Below are 20,617 nucleotides of genomic sequence, written 5' to 3' on the forward strand. Positions count from 1 at the left end.
TCCGTGCATTCGCTGTCTTCAATCTCTAATGATAGACCGAACGCTGGCTGTCATGGACCCAACTCTACCAGAACTATGTGAATGATTACCCTCCACGCGAGTCATGTTGTACAAGAGCGACAGATAGTGACTTTCTTGTAGGAAAAGCAGTCCAGGCCCATTTTTTCAAAGCAAGGGTAGGGTGAGCACGATCAGTTGAACAGGCCCCTTGCTTCACCTTGTAGAGATGCGACAGTTCTTAAAGACCGATGCCAATTTCACAAGGTTAAAAGCTCGGACTATTAAACCGTCAATATAGGGCTCGACAGAGTTTGTTAGACTTTGAAAGCCCTATATAATGAAAATGACAGCGGATTTGGATCGAAAAGGTACCATCGTGAGCCTCGAAAGCATCCAAGATGGCGAAATCGGCATTCTCGATTTGGACGGCGGTGTCACCCCTGAAATTAACGGGGATGGAATGCCGCGCCAGTTCAATTGGCTTTCAACTCTTGGAATATCTTTCTCAATCACGAACTCCTGGGCAGGATACATGGTAAGCATCTATGCCAGAGCGTCAGAGACAAGTTCTGATGCGTCCATCGTATGCAGAGCAACTTTGGCCAGATCCTGGCTTATGGCGGTCCTCGATTAGTAATATTTGGGTCTATCTGCGCTTTTGTCGTTCAGATCATTGTAATTCTCGGGCTCAGTGAGCTGGCATCGGCCTTTCCGGTATGCTCTCTGCAACTGCATCCTTGAGCTTTGTTTTGATCGCATGGCTCACAGGACTAGTCAAGCGGAGGTCAGTATTATTTTTGCTACATGCTCAGTCCGACCAAGTCGAAGAGATTCTCAGCGTTCGTGGTCGGATGTATGTCTGTCTTAGCATGGTGGATAGTGACGTGGGTTGCATCGCCCCAGATCTGTCGATCGACAAGGCCCTGATGATCGTTGCAGATCTTCCAGTGTCCAGATGGTTACGGCCTCCCTTGCGGGTATAGTCAAATTTTGGCACACAGAATATACAGCCGCGCAGTGGCATATATACCTGGTATATATTGCTATATCTCTGCTCACGTGTGAGAATCATCGTCCAAAATGGCAACTCAGAGTAGCTAATCCACTAGTGACACCGATATTCTTGGCTCCGAGTAAAGTCAACTGGACGGTTCAGACGGCCCTCTTTCTATCTCTTACGGGCATGGCCCTCATTATCACTATCTCACTTGGTATGTGCCAGGAAAAACAACCAGTGTCATTCCTGCTGCAAAGAGGGTATGGAACATCTGGCTGGAACGAAGGTACTGCGTGGATGCTGGGCATAATGAATACGATGTATTCTATGACAGGAATTGATGCTGGTATGTCTGTATCAGTGAGCTTCACTACTCCCTGTCGCGTACTGACCGACCGATGATGCCCAGCTATCCACATTAGCGAAGAGCTCCCTCAACCAGAGAAGCGTGTCCCTCAGGCCATGACCATGAGTGTTATTCTGAGTCTCGCTACCTGTCTTCCATTGTCGGTTGCACTGATGTTTTGCATGTCCGATATGGAAGCGGTTATCAATTCGGAACTGCCAAGCTTGGAAGTGATGTATCAGGCGTATGTATTACCGAGTCGACCTCTATGTCAAACTAGTCCTAACTGCTATATTCAGCACAAAGAGCAAAGGCGTTACTACCTTCCTCTCAGTGTGGCTCTTGGTTGTCTATGCTGGTAAGTCCGAAAGACACGTTTGCACGCGCCATTTTAGCTAACTGCCAAGCTATAGCCTCAATCCCGTCTCAATGGGTGACGTGCGGCAGAGTAGCATGGGCTTTAGCTCGCGATGTAAGCGTCTGTATGACACGCCGATGACTTCAACCTGACAAGACTAGATTAACTCCCCGTCAGCAAGATACTTCGCTAAAGTCGACGACAAGCTAAAGTTCCCTGTTCGCACCACAGTTGCTAGCTTTGGCTTTGTTGCTATCTATAGTCTGTTATACTTGGTTTCCTCGGGCGCTTTCAACACGATCACCAACAGTGCGATACTCTTCCTCCACATAACTTACGTGGTGCCTCAGGGCATACTTTTAATGAAAGGCAGAGCGGGCGCACTACCATTTCGATACTTAAAGCTTGGCTGCCTCGGCTATCTCTGCAATGCCTTTGTCATTTTGTGGATTGTTATACTTGGAGTGTTTGTCTGCCTGCCTCTTGGGTTACCGGTAGAAGCCGAGTCGATGAATTATACGGCTCCCGTGCTAATTGGTCTATTTGGCCTTGTGATCCTGTTGTGGTATGGACTAGGAAGGGTAGCATTTCAGGGACCCCAGATTGACAGGGACATGATGCAGGAGGTAAATTCTGGTCTCAAGTGAATGGACTTGGCCGAGCTGTTGGCTCGCAACGGATGCGGCAGTCGGTCAGTCATTGCTTCCAGCCTTGGAGACTTGTGAAACCTCAACGAGGCGAGATTGCAGTGAGAACCTTGCTCAATTTGGCTGCGCCACTTGATACGTGGATGAAAGTACAGACTCCGCGAATGAGATACGATTCTCCATAGACCGTGAGCGGAATACCGGATATTGCTTCGAGTCTGTACAACAGTGCTAAGAGAGACTCCAACTGACAAAGTGTCTCCTGAGTACAGACCCTGTCATTCTAAGACATTGAGCGGGTGAAATGTAACTCTGGCATTCACTTTAGGGAGGTGGCATTGGTGTTGCCTGCGTCAGAGTGGCATCAACCGCTCGGCTGCTATAAAGATCAGTCGGGAAGCTTCAGCCCCCTTCCCCTCCCCTTTCCCCTCCTATTTATTCTTCTGTGCAACCTCATTTCATCCAGCATCTCGATCCTTTCTTCTTTCCCCTGCAGGATATAATCGCTTCATTGAAAAATTTGCTACGTCTCACAATCTTTCCCGTCAACAAGTAAGCCGCATCCTTCTGATGACTCTCCAAATCCTACCATGTGCTCACGCCTTTCTAGCTAAGCATCGTTCCCAGCCATGGATGCCCACCTTGATCTCACCCTCCCTTCGACCTGTCCGGAACTTCAGCAAGGCAGCGATGCCAACTGGGATGATGCCTCCTTTGCTCTCTATTCCATGATTGAATTGTCTTCCGAAGAACTGGATAAGCTGATCACCGCTCTGAACCGGGACTGGAAGCGGGAGATGACCGATGAAGCGATGCCTCTTGTTCGCACCCCTACCGTGTACGACTTCAGTGGGAAAAGCCTCCGAGATGTCGTCCAGGCTCACGTTGAGCTGGACAAGGAATTTACTCCGCGTGATGATGGCGGTGCCGAAGGCGACATTCATTGGTACCCCACAGCTTTTGTTGTTGTCACCACTCGCGAGTGGGAAGAGAAAGGACTCTTGTTGGTGTACGCGGATGTTGAGGAGAAAGAATGCCCCATGGACAAATTCTTTTTCCACATCGACAATGCTAATATCCTCTTGTCAAGCTTGAATTTCGGTGATGAGAGCCCCTCTTCCAGCAAGTTCAATTGGGAAATGGGGCATGGAGTGAACGCTGGCATGGATGAATAGCTTAGATGTTGTGCTACATACTTACTCTCCTTTTCATCTATATTCGTCTCGTACAATAATGAAGCGTGTAACGCGATATTATTTGCTATTGCCTCAATCTACAATCCTCCATATATCATTATCAACCTCACACGACCACTACATGAAGCCACCTTTTCAGGCCCTTGCGAGACCGAGAGACTATGCTCACTGTAAGAGCCCCCCTCTTTCCATCCGTCTTTTCTCCCCCACGGCTGTCACATCTTCATCTATACTCCCGAGATTGTCACGGCAGCTACGCAAACCCTTGTCTCAATTTCGGCGTGGTTAATGCTCAGCAGATCAATTCAAATTAGCATTGTACCACAGGCCTCTCAGACCAGATACAATGTCTCAGTTAGAATGGACACTGTACCATTGAAACCCTCACCTCAAAGCTTCTTATGGATACAGTACAACTACCAATATCCACCAGTATAAAGCCTCCAATATGAAGCCTACCAACCCCCAGTCCTCTATACACAGGCCGTTGAGCATCATCCCAGGGCACCATGAAGCAACTCTTCCTCTTCCTCGGCTTTCTAGCCTTAATGACCCTCTCCTCAGCAGTAAGCGTAGCATTCAACTGCGACAACTCCCATGTTGGCGGTACGCCACCCTCTCCCTTCGCCCATCCCTCCAGCACATCATAAACTAATTCCATCCAAATAGACGTATGCCAAAACATGTGCTTCGGTACCCCCCTTCCCCCAAACATACCTCTCACCAACATCAATCCCCCCTAACCACACCAGGCACCAAGTGCAAACGCCTCGGCACAACCCTAACCTGGGACAAACCCAGCCGACAAGTCTCCGACCGCCGCAGTCGCGAAGCCGGCTGTGGTAGTTCCAACCGGTGCAGCAAATCCCCCTACGGCAGAGGCTACCAATGCGACGAGTACCCGTTTCGATCTGTGCGGGAGTCCGACAGAGGCGGGCAAGTAAATCGCTGCGTTCTAGCGCGATACAATAATGGCACGTGCGAACCCATCCTACCTTACTAGCCAAGGTTTCCTTAACTGGCTATATGTACATCTTGGGCTAACGGGTTAATGGTATCGGCACGCAGCCCAAGGCCAAGTCCTCCGCAACTTCTACAACTCGCGCGGACAGTTCCAAGGCAAGGGATGTAATGGGACTGCACCGTGTCGGTTTAGTGTCTCGTTTACGAATGCCAGTCGGTTGCAGTATTGTAAGAGTAGGCCGAATTGCACGAATGATGGGAATGAGTATACGAAGAGGGGCCCTGCGAGGAGGGGTATTGATGCTAAAGGAGGAATTGAGTTTTATAGATTGGAGAGTGGGATGGTGGTGTTTGCGCCGGGTGGGTTGGAGCTTGGGGAGGTGGTTTATCGGACTGGGGTTGGGAATTGGACGGTGTTTGAGGATGGGGACGGGGATCGGGACGCGTTGGAGGATGATGATAGTATTCCGGTAGAGGAGGATAGGGTTGTTGGGGTGGTTGATGGGTGGGAGGGATGAGGGGGTGGTTCATAAGTACTTTGGGTTGATTGACCAGTGGAAGTAGTATATTGCTGTCTGAGCGGAGGTTATATATTTTATTTGTGGAAGGCAAGGTGAATGAACTTCGATGGTACTTAGTCTGGTCGACAAGAAAGAATGCAAACTATATTCAAGAGTAGTATCTATCCCCTTGATACGGCTTATGAGGAGAAACTAAGAATCATGTTAACTGCAAGTGATACCATAGCTATAATTGGCATTACTATTGAACAAAGATGGTCTAGTTGTCATAGAAAAGTTGGTATAAGCGTAGGTTTGGAATGTAAGGCAAAATAGCGGGCCTGTTCTTCAATAAATGGGGCTGTGGTTTAGTGGTATAATATTCCCTTAGCATGGGAGAGGTCCGGGGTTCGATTCCCCGCAGCTCCATTTTTTGTGTTTATTTCTTTTTCTTCCACCCCAAAAAATAAGACTACTGCAGATTAATTAATGGAGTTTATTTTTTTTTGTCTGTTTAGACATCTATGATACCAGCCATGAGCCACAATACTGGAAAGATGCGATAGTCATAAAATTGTCACCTATACTTGGTAGCCTATTTCTCTCTCCCTATCGTTCTGATGAACTTATATTTTTGCTAACACTAATAGCATCTAGCTGCCTGGCACAGGACCTAATTAGGGCAGAAATAAGTTTCTTAGGCCATCATGGGTCAATCGGACAAACGAAGAAAAACAAACAGGGAAGTGACGACTATGATATGTAATTCTTATGGAATGATCTACCTCCATGAGAAAGTACCGCCACATATGATAACTTAGCATGCAGAGAAAGAGTCTCTCAGGCAGGGGTGATGGAGATTAACCAACGAGGTCGTGTTCCTCAATAGCACACCTCTGACCTCCCGCCTCATGCTACTTTGCATCAGCGATATACAGCACAATTCATTTACTGGATCTATCCCATGCAGAGCTTCTTTCCGCTGCTGCCTTGAACCATAATTATCTACTGTTACAAGCCACTCACCCTCTGTTGATTGATTGGGCCGGATGTCTTCAATCCAAATGCTGAGGGGTGCTGCGCCGCAGCAATACTACTTTCCCTCCGTTTTCACTCTTGTAATCTCTTCAACATCGGTGATTTTGTCCCTACATCGACACGCATTCTCAGATAACACGTTTTTCGACTTACATGTATTAGACCCTTGATTATCGAGATTTCCACGTTCTGACTCGCTTGTGTGACCACCACAGTTTACCGCAGCTGAATCCTTCTATGTCCAACATTGTACTTGCTTCATACTGAACTCTTGGCTAGATGTCTGCCAACATCGTGAATGCGACAGGGATAGAATGCCTCATACAGCAGCGCTATCCCGGCACCTCTCGCGATGAAGCCTATGTCAGACTCTTCGATGACCTGAAGCCTCTTATGAATCCTGCTGCGGTAGGATGGCACAACTTCATACAAGCCCTTGCAATTCTCCTCAACAAGCCAGTTTATAGTCTCGCTGAATCTGCAGGTCGTACAGCCCAGCGCATCCTTGGAGCCGTTTCTCAGAACACTTCGGAGACGTCCCAGCCCGTCAGAAATAAACCAAATGACATCTCGGATCAGACGATGATACAGATACTCCGCAATCTCGCAGCGGCTGCCGGGGATCTTCCAGAAGTGGTATCAAGTACCGGTTCCGATGGCAGTGAAGAGTACAAGATTCAACACAGCTCCGATGGGTACGTAGCTGGAATCCACCAGGATAATCAAAGCCAACAGGTCATTAACAAAACAATAAACAGCTTCTCTAGAGGCGGACCCCGAGTGTTCAGAGTCTTCAATAACTCCTTCAATGCTGGGCGTGAATTTACCGCCGTCTTTGCTACCTGTGCTCTGTCGACTACGGCCCTTACTATACAGACAAAAGCGAAGGAGTTACGGGCCATCGGATTAAACCCCAAGGACATTCCTGATGAGACAAGCTATCAGACGACACCAATGGTCCAGGGCTGGAAGTTCCACGGCTTCGGATATTTCATCTACAAGTTCGTCGACAATGAAACTAAGACTGTTGGCGGAGGAAAGGCCGATGGACGTCATGCCTTTTATGTCTTCAATCCGACAACCAGTGCCAACGAAGAGTTCAGGACACAGGTCCAAAAGAGGCCCTTACAAGCCTCATTTGGCGGGATGTGCTCCGATCTCGAGGCTGTTTTCCTTCTTATGTGGCAAAACCGTCGGTCGCTTCGAAAGAGAGACCCGGAAAATGCAGATAACGTGATATTCCACTTGCTGGTTCCGGCAAAGAGGACTTTCGCTATTGCAGACAGAATGGCCATCGATGATGGAGTGGGGAAGCTAATAATTAAAGGGCATACGGACGAAGGTGCCTGCTATGCGTGGTTCAATTTTGTATCTTTGCCACGGCAAGTGGTACTACATGATGTCGGAAACCTTAACAGAGACTCTGCCGATCTCGACAGATCATGGAAACGTGAGAAGAGCGGTGCACTTGCATTCTTCGGCTGCGGGCTCATGGCAATTATCACCGGTTTTTTTATCCCTCCGGCAGCGCCATACTTTGCTTGGCTGTGTTTTGCATCGTTGGCAGTGACATTGAAGTATGGCGTACTGGATGAACTGCGACGGAGTTACCGATCTCCTTCTCGTACTCTCGGTCCTCCGTCAGATGTTCGTCGAGAAAGAAAGAAAGATTGATATGTAGTGACCTAACTGAGATTTGTTAGTTGCTTGGTTCCCTTTCGAAGAATTTGACCGTTTTGGGAGAATTTTTCTGATAGTCATCGTAGAGGTAGCCGAGGGGGATACACAGAATAACAAAGTATACTTGAGTGGACCCTCGATTACCATCAGCACCACCAAGGTACTCTTAGATGAGTATTTCTACAGGTTAGGTCCCCAACCTGCTTGCTTCACAGACACTTCCCCCCTTCAGCATCAGCATCCGATCCATCCGACCTGGTCCCACCGGATCACCACAGGGCTCGAGGAAAAACAAGCTTCAGCAGCCGTTAGTCCGGCAGATGAGTGGGTCAATCAGCCACCCACACCATTGCCATGCTGTCGGTTCTCTAGAAAAAGCAGGGACGAGTTACATACACCCCACATTGACAATATTGATAAGACGGAAATAACTCGGTGATCGGCATGACTTAGTACCAAGTCATGAAGTTACAAGATAAGTTGTCTGCGCGGCTTACGTGCTGGTGGTGGAGTAGCCGGTATACGTCATTCTCGACACATTTGAATAGTACCGGCATATTGACATAACCCTTGGTCAGTACTATCTGGGCTACATAAATACTACCGAAGTGGTAGTGTTAACATACTATAGTACTAGAAAATAGTTGATTCACAAGTGGTTAGTTCACCGGTCATATCTCGATTATCTGCTCATTAACAATGACTGTTCCTGTTGAAGATAGCTTTGATTTTGTCGTCGTCGGTGGTATGTTTCTATCTTTATCCCGCCTGTATGATCTACCATCTGACAGGAAGCAGGCGGCACAGCTGGAAATGTCGTGGCCGGTCGGCTGGCCGAGAACCCGGACGTGAGAGTCCTGGTCATTGAAGCAGGCGTTAGGTATGTATGCCCTCTCGACAACCAATATCAATCACTGTGCCAATCTGACCATAACCAGCAACCCGAGCGAGATCTCAGAAATAACCACACCAGCATCTGCCTTTGGGCTACGTGACAGCAAATATGACTGGGCATACAAGTCCACCATGATCAACCGACCCTACTATGAACGGGTAGAGAAGCCCAACACCCGGGGCAAGGTGCTCGGTGGTAGTAGCTCCTTGAACTACTATACCTGGATCCGGGGTAGTAAGGGGACGTTCGATGCATGGGCTGAATATGGAGGTCCTTCTTGGAGTTGGGATGGGTGTGAGGAGTATTTCAATAAGGTAAATTATGGATGAACAAGGAATGGAGGGATTGTACTAACCATGTGCTGGACTAGCCCGCTACTTACCATGACGACGACAACCTCTACCCCTCAGAGCTATCAAAAATCGGCCGCAACGGTCCCCTGCACGTATCTCACGCAGACCTCGTCCCCGAACTACATACCTTTCGCGACGCCCTAACCGAAGCATGGACCAGCAAAGGCCAGAAGACATGCGAGGACATCTACTCCGGTAAAATGGAGGGTCTGACGCACTGTGTCAACAGTATCTACGGTGGGGTGCGGTCGACCAGTGCATCATATCTGGCTGATAAGCCAAACGTGACTATCCTGAGCTCTGCGATCGGAAAGAAGATCAACTTCGATGACAAACTCAAGGCAACAAGCGTCACTGTCAGTGGCGCCGATCGAACTGAAATGACCTTCACAGCCAAGTATGAGATTATTGTCGCCTGCGGCGTCTTCGAGACACCGAAGCTGCTAATGCTCTCGGGAATTGGTCCGAAAGAGGAGCTGGCTCGTCATGGTATTGACTCGGTCGTGCAGTCGGAACATGTTGGCCAGAACCTGCATGATCATCCAATTCTTGCTCATGTGTTTCGTCTGAAAGATGGGACTGGGCTCGATAGCCACCTTCTCCGTGCTGGTCCTGCGCAGAGCGCTGCTTTGCAGAAGTACCGCAATAGCAAGAAGGGACCCTTTAGTAGTGGATTGTTGGAAATGGTAGGCCTGCCGCGCATCGATGACCGTTTGGAGCGATACAAGGAGTATCGTGAGGCAAAGGCGCAGAATGGTGATAAGGACCCATTTGGACCGGAGGGGCAGCCGCATTTTGAGATTGATTTCGTGGTAAGTCACCTCCCTTCCCCTTAAACATTTAGATTTCAGGAGTAGTGTATCTGATGAAAGAAGCCAATGTTCTCCGACGCTTTTCAATGGCACTTCCCCGTTCCTCCCGAAGGCGACTGGCTAACCGTCATCGTCGATCTTCTCCGCCCGCTGTCCAGAAACGGAGAAGTGAAGCTCAACTCAGCCGATCCACACCAACAGCCAGACATCAATCTGAACTTCTTTTCTAATGAACTTGACGTCCTAGCCTTGCGAGAGGGCGTCCGTTTCGTGGACGATATCCTCATGACCGGGGACGGAATGAAAGAGATCCTCGGCGAAGACTACCCGTGGCCCATGCCCCGACACTCAGATGAAGCCATGAACAAAATGATCTTGGAACGGTCGCAGACGGGATACCGTAAGCTAATACTCTGCCACACAGCATGGACGCGCACAGCAACTAATTAATGTTCACGTCATAGACCCCTGCGGCACGGCCCGACTGTCCAAGGACATTGCACACGGCGTGGTGGACCCGGAGCTGCGCGTCCACGGCGTGCAAAATCTTCGCGTCGTGGATGCGTCCATTATCCCTCTGATCCCTGACTGTCGAATTCAAAATGCCGTGTATATGATCGGAGAGAAGGTGAGTCACTACTTCAGAATCCAGAAGTTCAGTTTGGTGAAGAATGCATGCTGAAACCACGCTAGGGCGCGGACATGATCAAGGCAGCTTATCCGGCGCTTTATCGAAGCTGATGGAAACCGATAGGAGTCAGCATTGCTGAGCTTAACGTGAGCCATTGGCCTGGATGTATTACTTCGAATACCATATGAGTTATATCTGACACAAATACAGTAGTGACTCATGTAGAATAATACTATCTATTCTAATCATTCCCCATAAAAGCGGAAATAAACTCGTCGTGGCACTCAAGTCAGCATTAATCAGCCAGATTTGCGTTAGTAAGCTTATTTGTCAGCTACTTCTTCCATCATTCTCCATAACTTATATACCTACCAGATTCCCAGTACTATTCTACTTTTATTCCTATTCAATCCAATCCATTCCAACCCTAAAAACCACCCCCTCACTACTAGTACAACCAAAATCACACCCCCAACCATGGATCCCACCACCACCCCCGAACCCATCACCGGCAGCTGCCTCTGCGGCGGCATCCAATACGAAGTAACCGGCGAACCCATGAAACGAGTAATGTGCCACTGCGAAAACTGCCGGAAGTTCACAGGGTCTAGCTTCATGGCCAACAGCTTTATGAAAGAATCTGTTAGTCTCATCCCCTCCTTCCTCTCCTCCTTTCAACCTATTCCCTCCTTTAAAGGACATTCCCAGCTAATTGTGTATCAGCAACTAACCATCAAATCCGGCGAATCACTCATCCAAAGCTTCAAAGACACGAAAGTGGATTCCGGAAGTACATTGGAACGACGCTTCTGTCGCGTCTGTGGATCCCCCGTGTATGTGACTAGTACTCGGGCCGAGGGGTTTGTGGTTGTTCCGTCCGGCACGATGGATGGGGAGGCGGGCAGGAAGTGGAGGCCTGAGGTGGAGTTTTGGTGTAAGGCTAGGAGGGAGTATTTGCCTGTGGTGGAGGGGACGCAGATGTTGGAGACGCATTAGTGGTTCTCACTTTTTTGATTTCTCCCTTGGGAGTTGGGGTTGGGGTTGGGGCTGGATGTAGGTAGGGGGAGGGGGTGGAGGGCGTTGTGAGTGAGAGATGATATCCTTTGTTGTTTTTTTATTGGGAATTTGGGGTGTGTATAGATGGGTTGGATTAGATTGTGGGTTTGGTTACCTGGTATTGATGTTGGTACTTTGTTTAGATATCTCGGAAATACTGCCCAGAGAGGGGACTGTTAGGTTAGTGTCTGATAGACGTGGGATTAACTACGATTGATTGATGAAATGCTCCCCTTCTTGATTCCTGAGGCATTCGTGCACCATTTCTCTACGAACTGTGTTTAAGGAGTAAAAGCGATGATGAGAAAAAAAGTTTATATATGTACTGCCGCAGGTCGGCTATGAATTGATAAAAACCAGCAGATATGAATTGAAAGCATCATTGCGAGGAAGCAAGGTACAGATAATTTGGTTTTTTTTTTTTTTTTTAAAAAAAAAAATGGGGTCATAACACGGACTGCCTGCCACTGGTCATAAGAGGCTATCTGCGTCAAAGCTGCTGACATCACAATCCCCTCGTGGCGGCTACGAAGTAGCAGACTCATGATTTCGTCTACTTACTTCGAAAATTAACTTTCGGCGCTCGCCAGATATATATATATATATATTCTGGAAAGATGTGCAAATGCGGGTGAAATTATAGAACTCCAAAACCGATAATATGGACTGTCGTACACTGTGACGGAAAAAAAAAAAAAAAAAAAAAAAAAAAAAAAAAAACGGCAATCAAAGTCGAGCCACTGGCAAGGAAACAGAAACATCCACGAGTCAAGCCGGAGTACTATGAGGCTTAAGATACATTCTGGTGTGTGTGAGCCCGCGGCCGCTTTCGAGTATTGGTAGCTCAATTGGCTGGCATTTGTCTCGATCAGAGCATGTGCAATTGCTGTGACGTTTCTGATCTAGTCATGTCTGCCAGGAAGTGAGAAATGCAGGTCAGGATTATCGGGGTTTATCTCGTATTGAAACAGCTTTAAATACTCCAATCATTTGAGAACTAATTCTTTTCTGATTAGTAGGTCCTTGAAACCGTGCATGCCTCGCTCAGAAAGGTAGTTCAGGGAGTCAGTCCTGTGAATGAACTCGCTGGTTCAAGTCTTTTTATATATTTTACAGTTGGCTCTGACTAAGGACAGTATCATGAGACTGCAATTTCTGGATTATAGTTAGGAAAAAGGATTCCTTGGTAATTATTCAGTAGAGACCCCATCCTGAGTTGTAACAATTCTCATTTGACCCGCTTGTTGAATCATCTTGCAATGGATGCTACCCAGCAAATTCTCTACGGATTCCCCTAACCAGCTCCGTCGAGGTGCCGTGTTCAGGTTTGCCCCACACACACACACACACACACACACACAACGTGGTTGAATGATTTTGAGTTGGGGGATTTACCCCAAAGCTTTGTCTCCCGAACAATTTAAGCTCAAATATCGAGACATTCAAGATGTATATATCTAAAATAAATAAAAATTGAATCTGACTTGAATGATGCAAGTGACCGGTCAGCTTCAGAGATCGCAACATGTTTTCACGCTGATCATTCATTAATTACCTGCGACGCTAGTACATTTGTTTCTACTCTTACAAGACACTAAACTAGCTATCAGGTTAGGCACGGTAGTGGGAGATGGAAGAGGGAGACCGAGCGCTAGACCAGGTACTGATTGAGCAGGTGGTGGTGGCCTGATAAGTTTTGTTATCCATGTCCAGGTGCCAACGTTAGTTAACTAGTCCTTTAACATCGGTTTCAAAATGTTGGAGGAGAGTTTCGATCCGAGTATCCGCCCCCAGAATTCCTTCGCCCACTTGGCAGGTGGTAGCTACTATTTACTATCAGTATCTGCATGTTGGACCCCAAAATGTTTGTTACAAGACTGGTACAAGTGGAACTTTCAAGGCTGTGTGGAAAACTGGAAATGGTACTGGTTGTGGAGCCTGAGCATCCTTCGGGTGGATCGATGCATGCAGTGTATTTCATTTCTTTACCTGGCGTATTACGGCGTAATATCGGGTTCTTTTCTTCTTTTGCGTTAACCGGTCTTAATAGTACGTCATTATTGGTATTAAGTTATTGCGCATTGCTCATTGAGAGAGAGAGAGAGAGAGAGAGAGAGAGAGTGAGTGTGTGTGTGTGTGTCATTTGATACTGCTAACACTTCCCTCTTAAGGCTGCCTCTTTATTCGCAACCACCGTTTTCATTAATTCCACCACCCGTTTTATGTTTCAACGGGGCTCCTACAGCCATTGCGCCTTGGGGGCTATGGGGGCTATGGGGGCTATGGGGGCTACGGAGAAGTGATCCCAGTAATTCAAGTCCATCCTTAACATAGTAAAAGCCCGTGGACTGCCTTAGAATAGGGGGAGGCGGGGTTTAGCCGTGCTGACGTCTTTCTATCCTCTCCGAGATACTCAAGGCACAAGAAGACAATTGGCCCCCACCGAGCAACTCGTGAACTTGACAGTGGCGTGGCCGTGTACCAGACTGCCAGTGCTTATCACCTGCTTTTCTTTTTCATTTGTCTTTTCTTTTTTTTATTGGGGGTTGATCCAAAGCTTAGTCCTCTTTAAGGACTTTGCTTTCTGGCAACCGCTTATCTTGCATGTGTCGTGTCGCTGGATGACCACCACTCTTTTCAAAGCGCTTGAAACTCTGATTACGATTGTGCAACGTTGGTCTTTTGACCTTTTTTCTTCTCCGAAAAATGAAGCATCTAAGTCAAAGTGGTGCTTCGAACTTGGGCGCCGCCCTATCCATGCTAATATTATCGATACTGGCCGTGGCACTTCGACTCGTCTTTCGCTTGCAGGCTAGACAGGGCCTTACATTGTCCGATGCAACAATGGTGCTTGCCTTGGTATTTACGATCGCTTTCTATTCTTTGGTCATTAACTGTACGACTTCCAAGCAGAAATCATGGCGCATACGGGACTCAGGCTAATCGGAATATCATCCATAGATACTGCCGACGGACCGGGGCCTGGCACTTGGAGTATACCCCAAGTCCTTACAAATCTGGAGAATGGCGGCATTACCTGGGGAGTGGCTCTTCTAAAGGTACAGTCACAAATAATTCAACCGACAACTTGAGAAATACTAGAGCTAACTATTCGTCTGCCGAAAATAGGTCAGTTACCTTAGCGGAGTCATCTTTATCACGGCGATCAACATCACCAAACTCTCGATTCTCGCTCTCTATCACACCCTATTTGGGATCTCCGTCCCATTCAAACGCTTCAATTGGGCGATGGTGGGAGTGGTTTTATTCTTCTGGATTCTGTTCGAGTTCATCTTCATCTTCCAATGCAGTCCTATACCGATGTTCTGGAATCTGGCCGAGTCTGCGACCCACTGCATGTCGGTCACACACATCCTCTTTGCTTTTGAGTTCACCAATTTCTGCGTGGATGTTGCCATGCTGGTAATGCCACTGGTGATGATTAAAAACCTCAATCTCCCCAGGGCGAAGAAACTGTCTGTTAGTGGGATTCTACTTCTAGGTGGGATGTGAGTGAGAGAATTCCTCAAGTGCCTCTGTGGATTGGCGCGAATCCTCCTGCTGATACTAGATTCATAGGGTCTGCATTGTTAGCGTCGTCCGATTATATTTCATCTGGAATCCAGCATCGATCCACTTCCCCAGAAGCTTGCCGGCAATGGAGGTCGCGTCCGAGGTGCAGCTTGGTGTCGCCATCTTTTGTGCATGCCTTCCCACATATGCGCCGGTACTCAAACTCTTCCGAAGCCTATGGAGGAGCTTCGGGCAACGCGGATCGAAGAAGTCCTTTGACTACAGAATGACCCCTCCCAGCAACCGATCCCACAGGGACAACGATGTGCCCGATCTTCGTTTTGCGGACAATAAGACACTGATTGATTCGACAGGCATCAGAATCAACTCAGATCCCTTCGGAGATTCGTCGGGAACTGACACTCAAACCTTACACATGGAGACGGATGACCATCGCGGCGCGGATGCGGTCTGAATGGGCCCAGCTCAGCCTATAAATATATATTAGAGGTCTCATACAGTGACAGTACCTACTGGCTGAGTACTACGCCTATGCATTTTATTCATAATTCCTTCATTATTCCTTGAAAAATTCCCATGAAGGCTGTATATACCCCTGAAATCAGCGTCTACTTTTTCTCTTAAATATACCCCCGGTAATTGATTCTGCAAAGTAATTAGATGGGCGCGGCACTGAAGCTCGTTAATATATAACATATGTGTATTAAGACCAACTTTGCAGTTTAAACAAGGTAAATATATGTATTTGGATGCTGAAATTTAACCAATAACCAATCGAGATATCGCAACTCAGCATTGCCTTATCCCAATTGTGGACTCGGGTACATACATATGCAAGTAAGCCTTTTTCCGGACGACCAGAGACAGAGTTTGTCAGAGATATTGCAATCGAGTAACATAGGGTGGAACCACGTGGCCGCTATACGACAAATACCGGATATATGTCACATATTGGAGCCCTGAAGGATTCTCGCCCAAGGGGGTTCTCCACTACACTAGGTACTCCGAGTCCTCCTGAATCCTTTAAATGCATCTTATACCTCAGGTTGATCTAATCTTCTTCTACTCCCACATTCCCCCCGCATAGCATTTCGCAGCCGAAACCACCATTACGTTGAACTACATCAGAACCATGCCCTTTGTGCAGACAAAGCCCGGCCAGTACGACCGGCCCTTAGATGACCTGGAAATCTTCCATCGAACCATCGGCGCCACGGGCGCCCGTTTTCACAGACAACAATATTTCATCATCGGTGCTTTGAAGCTTCGAAACACGCCCTCGATCCCCGATTTGCAACAAGCGTGGACGGCTCTACGACACCTCCATCCACAACTCGCAACCGTTGTCGACGAGACCGGTACGCTCTGCAGATATACCGTGCCTACTCCCGAAGCCGTGAACCAATGGCTCGAGGAGACGTTCATCGTCCACCCAGAAGCAGAATACAATGCGCCTTCGGCGGAGAGATTGGCTCTTAGTCTTCCTCCATCTCCGTTTTTCAAACTCCATTGGGTCCCGGCCTCGCGAGAGCTGCTGTTCCGGACCCCGCATTGGCGCACCGATGGAGCAGGGTTGATGATGCTGCAAGACGCTTTTCTGAGACTGCTGTCTGCTCCAGCTCAAGAAATTGTCTTCGATGGATCTGAAATCTCGCGCCTTCCGCCGGCAATGAATGATTTACTTTTCCCTGGCTTTCAGGCCACCGAAGCGACCCAAAGGGCGTTTGATGCCGAGTGGCAAGCGACTCTTACTGATCCCAGCCTGGAGCCACTGAGTTGGGTCAAACACGCGTTGCCGGGTACTACCATCCCCGGATCGACCGTTCGAGTCAGCCACAGATTCTCGAAAGAGGAGACGACGCAGATTATCACGGAGAGCAAGAAACGCGGAATCACCGTGACGAATGCGGTGGCGAGTGCGTTTCTGGTGACCGCCGCCCATCATTCGACCCCCGCCGATGGCCGCTTGGTGCTCTTGCACCCGTTCAATTTACGGAGATATCTCCCGGCTCCCTGGAATGGCACGGCTGGTGCCGGTGCGGCGTACCATACTGGTAGACTGCAGAGTTTCAACATACAAGATGGGAGGGATTACGAGTCGGCGTGTCGGGCCGTGACGGACTTCTATCGTCGGGGCATTGACGATGCTTTCGGCTTTATGCCGTTGCTTATCCAGGGTCTGACTTCGTTGGTGGACACGCCCGCGGAAGTGGTCAATGCCGGGAATGGGTCGGCGTCTGTCGATCTGAGCCAGCTGGGCCGTGTTGATGATCTCCTGCAGCCTCGTTACGAAGGGTCACGGTATACGTTGGAGATTGAGGATTGGTGGGCCGGGGTGGACTTTGTCACGAAGAAACTGCAAGGGTATACGTGGACTCGGGATGGTCGGTTACACCTCACGCTTCATTTCAATGAAGCGTTCTATCCGTTGGAGGCTGTGGAGGGATTCCTGGAGGAGTGGAGTGCCCTTCTTGTCAAGGAATTCGTTCGTCAATGAGTATTACGGTCAAAACATAAGAATAATACTGCTACATGTGGGTATTTTGACCGCTCTGCCAAGTTTTGAGGCTCTCTAGGTGTATGTTAGCACATGATCTTCTAGCAGAAAGAGGAATTGATATGCGATAGAGCCTCCTATACGGAGTTACTCCGTAACAAGTGAAAGATACCCACGAGGGGGCTGTGTTATAATCTCGAGTCATGCATTGCATTTCTACTGTCCTAACAAATCAGATTCAAATTGAGCGCTGCCGACGTGAAAGCCGACCAATGAGCGAAGCGAGGTGCGACACATTCCAAATAATAGTAGTACTAAGTAGCTAGAGTTGGGGGCCGCCCCCAGCTTTACTTTAGTAGCTACTTGAGATGTTAATTACTATTCCGTTGTTAAAGAGACCACAAGCTCCGAGTGGATCCTGACCGTTTTCTTTACGAGTAACTAGTATTCGTTGGATACAACGGCTGTACGTACAGATGTATTCTAGAGAATTGAATTACGCGTCATCTTAATGCCCGAACAGGGTAGGTAAGGAAAACTAGTAGGGATTGGCTTTGGGGCCAAAAATCTATCGCGTTACACATGGTAATAATACATTGGTGAATAGTTACCGAATATGACACAGCAACTGTTCAGGCCTTGGGAGGACGGACCAAGTGCTTATTATTTCTTTTCTTCGCTTTAGGTTGGGGGCGCTCGGGCGGTTTCCCATCCCACAGATCCACCCGAATTCAAATCAGCCTTGTGGTCAACCTTGGATTTAATCTAGCAGTAGCAACTTTGTAAGTTACTAATTCGATAACCAGAATATGGGATCAGTTGAATACTTCATACTCGCATGAACCAGCCATGGAAATGATCGGGGTGGTAGGGTTAGCTTTAGGATCTGGTCCTGTGTACGGAGTAGTGCCGTATGGGCTGATTGTCCGCGGTAAGTAATGTATTCTATTGAATGTAAACTTACAGAGTACATTTAAGCGCAGTATCCACAGTAACATTCCGTTTTCCTCTTTCCCCTCAGCCCTGGGCACGGTTCTGAGTGTGGGCTGTGATTTACCCTGCACATCATTACTTTACTGTCTAGTGTCTACATCCATGTAGCCTCAGTGCCCTGAAGGACCCATGATTCCTGTACGGAGTAGCGGATGTGCTCAGGGCTATCCGGTTTGAATCCTACTACTACCCGAGTCGATGGTGAGATGGGAAGAAAGAAAGGAATAAATTCTTAGCTCTGATTATCTATTCTATCCAGACACACATACTGATACTAGTTGGCCAACCTCTGCTTTAGTCGCTCATTATGAGCATAAGGAGTCTGTCTCCCATATGCAGAGTGTTGGGGGCCGTAAGATCTGCCAGTGGTAAGTATGGGTCGTCTAACGGCTGTGACACTTGAGACCACCATTTGACCTGGACAATGGTATTGTCGCCTCATTGTCATCCATTCCACCTAGATAAGGTTGCTTCAGGTTTCATCTTAGTTCCTGGCGCCAAGTATCATTGCCTGGGCATTGCAGCTGCTCCTGAAGAAAAATTGGTAGAAGGATTCAACGATTCGCATGTTTTTGATCAGGAGCGAATTGTGTCAAAGATGATCTTGGGGGCTGTACAGGCTATTGTGGTGTGTTTGTTGTTGCCTTCCGCGGTGGGTTCGGGGGCTAAAAAGTGGAGATCTAACAGTAACATACAAAGTACGGAGTAGTCCGGTTTATTCCCGGTGATTCTGGTTATTATAGTGGAGCTCGGCAGGGATTCCAATTCTTTTTGATACTTGGTATAGCCCACCAATAATGATTACTATCTACCTGGTTAGTACCTGGTCTTGAGACTAGTAACGATCACTTCATCAAATATGTCTCTAGTAACGAAGGCGTTTCAAGCAATTTTATGATAAGCTTATACTCAATCACCTCATAAATTCCTTATAAAATAGAAACCACCATCATCATCACGATCAAGATGCTTTTGAACTCGTTGATTTTGGGAAGGTAGATCCAGGGGAAGACATCAAATATAACATGTTCCTAGGCTTTAACGTCAACGCGTAGCTATAACTATCACGCAGGCAATATTGGATGAGAGACTCACTGCGATAAAGGATTGAAATCCCCGCGCAGCTCCACCATACTAACAAAACATCATCGGGGGTCAACCGTAGTACTACAATGCCCATATACAGACTAGTGCTATGTCAAGAGTTCGAACAAGGTCCCTCCCCCCACTTAGTCCCTTGAGCGTTTTTTATTCCGGTGGCAATGTCAGACTAATACATTATTTAGTAACTTTGTATACAAGCCCTAGTATTTTACGATGGTTCTCTACATGTAATGCAGTCGATTGTCCGTTCGAGCTAGGTGACTCGATTTCCCAAGGCTATGTAGATTGCGCATATATAGTGCAAGTACTTAAGGCGCTCGATATGCATTGAGCCTCGTTCCATGTCCTTCCACCCTTCCACACCTTCAAGTTTCCCATCTCACTTGAAACAGACAGCATTCCTCTAGCAAAATGCAACTTCCGGCAGGGCTCGAACATCAAGCAATTGGGTATACTCAGTCCACGAGTTCTCCGAGCGAGGGATTTGCAATCATTGGTATTGGTAAGTGATTTGCTTAGCTAGTCCAATCTATGAATGTCTCAAAGGTCATATTCATATGGAACTTCCAATGTTCTAGGGTGTCGCCTGCCTGGTGGCATAGAGAGCCCATCCCAGCTGTGGGAGTTCCTCAAGCAAGAACGCTGTGCAGCTGGGCCGATACCAGCCTCACGCTTCAACAATGACGCCTATACCGGGGGCAAAGATGAGCCTGCTACCGCGGTGGGGCCAGGGGGATACCTCCTGACAGAAGACATTCGTCAATTTGACAACCAGTTCTTCGGCATAAATAATCGGGAAGCGGCCGATATGGACCCCCAGCAACGAAAACTCCTCGAGGTAGTCTTTGAGTGCTTTGAAAGTGCAGGATACTCGTGGGGTCAAGTTTCCGGGGCGCAAGTCGGATGTTACGGTATGTGAATATACTATAAACCATCTACACTAGATTTGAAGGGAAAAACAATCTGACGGCCAAAGTCGCCAATTTCTTGCAAGACTACGCTTCCCTGCAGACCAAG

At 47.9% G+C, this 20,617-nt stretch overlaps 8 protein-coding genes and 1 non-coding gene across 9 annotated transcripts; all 9 read left to right on the forward strand.

Moving 5' to 3' along the window:
- Positions 1-343: 343 nt before the first annotated feature.
- Positions 344-3,523, forward strand: BO79DRAFT_184955 (amino acid permease; the record flags this gene model as incomplete). Its single annotated transcript, XM_025680365.1, has 9 exons — positions 344-535; positions 592-714; positions 813-977; positions 1,157-1,343; positions 1,407-1,587; positions 1,643-1,701; positions 1,757-1,815; positions 1,863-2,337; positions 2,964-3,523. The coding sequence occupies 9 exons, from the start codon at positions 344-346 to the stop codon at positions 3,521-3,523; spliced, it is 2,001 nt and encodes a 666-aa protein (XP_025545254.1).
- A 1,076-nt stretch (positions 3,524-4,599) lies between these two features.
- BO79DRAFT_133599 (uncharacterized protein) lies at positions 4,600-5,025 on the forward strand (the record flags this gene model as incomplete). The annotated part of the gene is made up of 1 exon (XM_025678000.1): positions 4,600-5,025. A coding segment is annotated over one exon (426 nt), but the record flags the coding sequence as incomplete, so codon positions are not given.
- A 339-nt stretch (positions 5,026-5,364) lies between these two features.
- BO79DRAFT_t5 lies at positions 5,365-5,436 on the forward strand. The gene has a single exon. It is a non-coding gene; the product is annotated as a tRNA-Ala (tRNA).
- Positions 5,437-6,324: 888 nt separating this feature from the next.
- On the forward strand, positions 6,325-7,844 carry BO79DRAFT_261561 (uncharacterized protein; the record flags this gene model as incomplete). Its single annotated transcript, XM_025686500.1, has 1 exon — positions 6,325-7,844. One exon carries the CDS (start codon positions 6,325-6,327, stop codon positions 7,717-7,719), a length of 1,395 nt encoding a protein of 464 aa, XP_025545256.1. The 3' UTR covers positions 7,720-7,844.
- A 580-nt stretch (positions 7,845-8,424) lies between these two features.
- Positions 8,425-10,526, forward strand: BO79DRAFT_234145 (GMC family oxidoreductase; the record flags this gene model as incomplete). The annotated part of the gene is made up of 7 exons (XM_025684346.1): positions 8,425-8,470; positions 8,524-8,605; positions 8,664-8,934; positions 8,991-9,785; positions 9,849-10,185; positions 10,250-10,413; positions 10,479-10,526. The coding sequence occupies 7 exons, from the start codon at positions 8,425-8,427 to the stop codon at positions 10,524-10,526; spliced, it is 1,743 nt and encodes a 580-aa protein (XP_025545257.1).
- A 202-nt stretch (positions 10,527-10,728) lies between these two features.
- BO79DRAFT_163199 (GFA family protein) lies at positions 10,729-11,451 on the forward strand. The gene is made up of 2 exons (XM_025679115.1): positions 10,729-11,058; positions 11,140-11,451. The coding sequence occupies exons 1-2, from the start codon at positions 10,894-10,896 to the stop codon at positions 11,410-11,412; spliced, it is 438 nt and encodes a 145-aa protein (XP_025545258.1). The 5' UTR covers positions 10,729-10,893; the 3' UTR covers positions 11,413-11,451.
- A 2,442-nt stretch (positions 11,452-13,893) lies between these two features.
- Positions 13,894-15,604, forward strand: BO79DRAFT_241874 (uncharacterized protein). The gene is made up of 4 exons (XM_025685167.1): positions 13,894-14,368; positions 14,434-14,531; positions 14,602-14,981; positions 15,052-15,604. Exons 1-4 carry the CDS (start codon positions 14,179-14,181, stop codon positions 15,458-15,460), a joined length of 1,077 nt encoding a protein of 358 aa, XP_025545259.1. The 5' UTR covers positions 13,894-14,178; the 3' UTR covers positions 15,461-15,604.
- Positions 15,605-16,138: 534 nt separating this feature from the next.
- On the forward strand, positions 16,139-17,796 carry BO79DRAFT_261569 (uncharacterized protein; the record flags this gene model as incomplete). Its single annotated transcript, XM_025686501.1, has 1 exon — positions 16,139-17,796. One exon carries the CDS (start codon positions 16,139-16,141, stop codon positions 17,501-17,503), a length of 1,365 nt encoding a protein of 454 aa, XP_025545260.1. The 3' UTR covers positions 17,504-17,796.
- Positions 17,797-19,973: 2,177 nt separating this feature from the next.
- On the forward strand, positions 19,974-20,590 carry BO79DRAFT_2945 (beta-ketoacyl synthase). Its single transcript, XM_025689030.1, has 2 exons — positions 19,974-20,102; positions 20,179-20,590. Exons 1-2 carry the CDS (start codon positions 20,012-20,014, stop codon positions 20,517-20,519), a joined length of 432 nt encoding a protein of 143 aa, XP_025545261.1. The 5' UTR covers positions 19,974-20,011; the 3' UTR covers positions 20,520-20,590.
- Positions 20,591-20,617: the final 27 nt, after the last annotated feature.

The sequence above is a fragment of the Aspergillus costaricaensis genome, assembly GCF_003184835.1.
Source record: "Aspergillus costaricaensis CBS 115574 unplaced genomic scaffold BO79scaffold_1, whole genome shotgun sequence".
Lineage (NCBI taxonomy): Eukaryota > Fungi > Ascomycota > Eurotiomycetes > Eurotiales > Aspergillaceae > Aspergillus > Aspergillus costaricensis.

Excerpts from the sequence above, each read along its gene's own strand:
- BO79DRAFT_241874 (XM_025685167.1), top strand. The coding sequence starts at position 14,179 with ATGAAGCATCTAAGTCAAAGTGGTGCTTCGAACTTGGGCGCCGCCCTA. Across the intron at positions 14,369-14,433 it reads CTATTCTTTGGTCATTAACT|ATACTGCCGACGGACCGGGG; the intron begins GTACGACTTCCA and ends TATCATCCATAG. Across the intron at positions 14,982-15,051 it reads ATTCTACTTCTAGGTGGGAT|GGTCTGCATTGTTAGCGTCG; the intron begins GTGAGTGAGAGA and ends CTAGATTCATAG.
- BO79DRAFT_2945 (XM_025689030.1), top strand. The coding sequence starts at position 20,012 with ATGCAACTTCCGGCAGGGCTCGAACATCAAGCAATTGGGTATACTCAG. Across the intron at positions 20,103-20,178 it reads ATTTGCAATCATTGGTATTG|GGTGTCGCCTGCCTGGTGGC; the intron begins GTAAGTGATTTG and ends CCAATGTTCTAG.
- BO79DRAFT_163199 (XM_025679115.1), top strand. The coding sequence starts at position 10,894 with ATGGATCCCACCACCACCCCCGAACCCATCACCGGCAGCTGCCTCTGC. Across the intron at positions 11,059-11,139 it reads ACAGCTTTATGAAAGAATCT|CAACTAACCATCAAATCCGG; the intron begins GTTAGTCTCATC and ends ATTGTGTATCAG.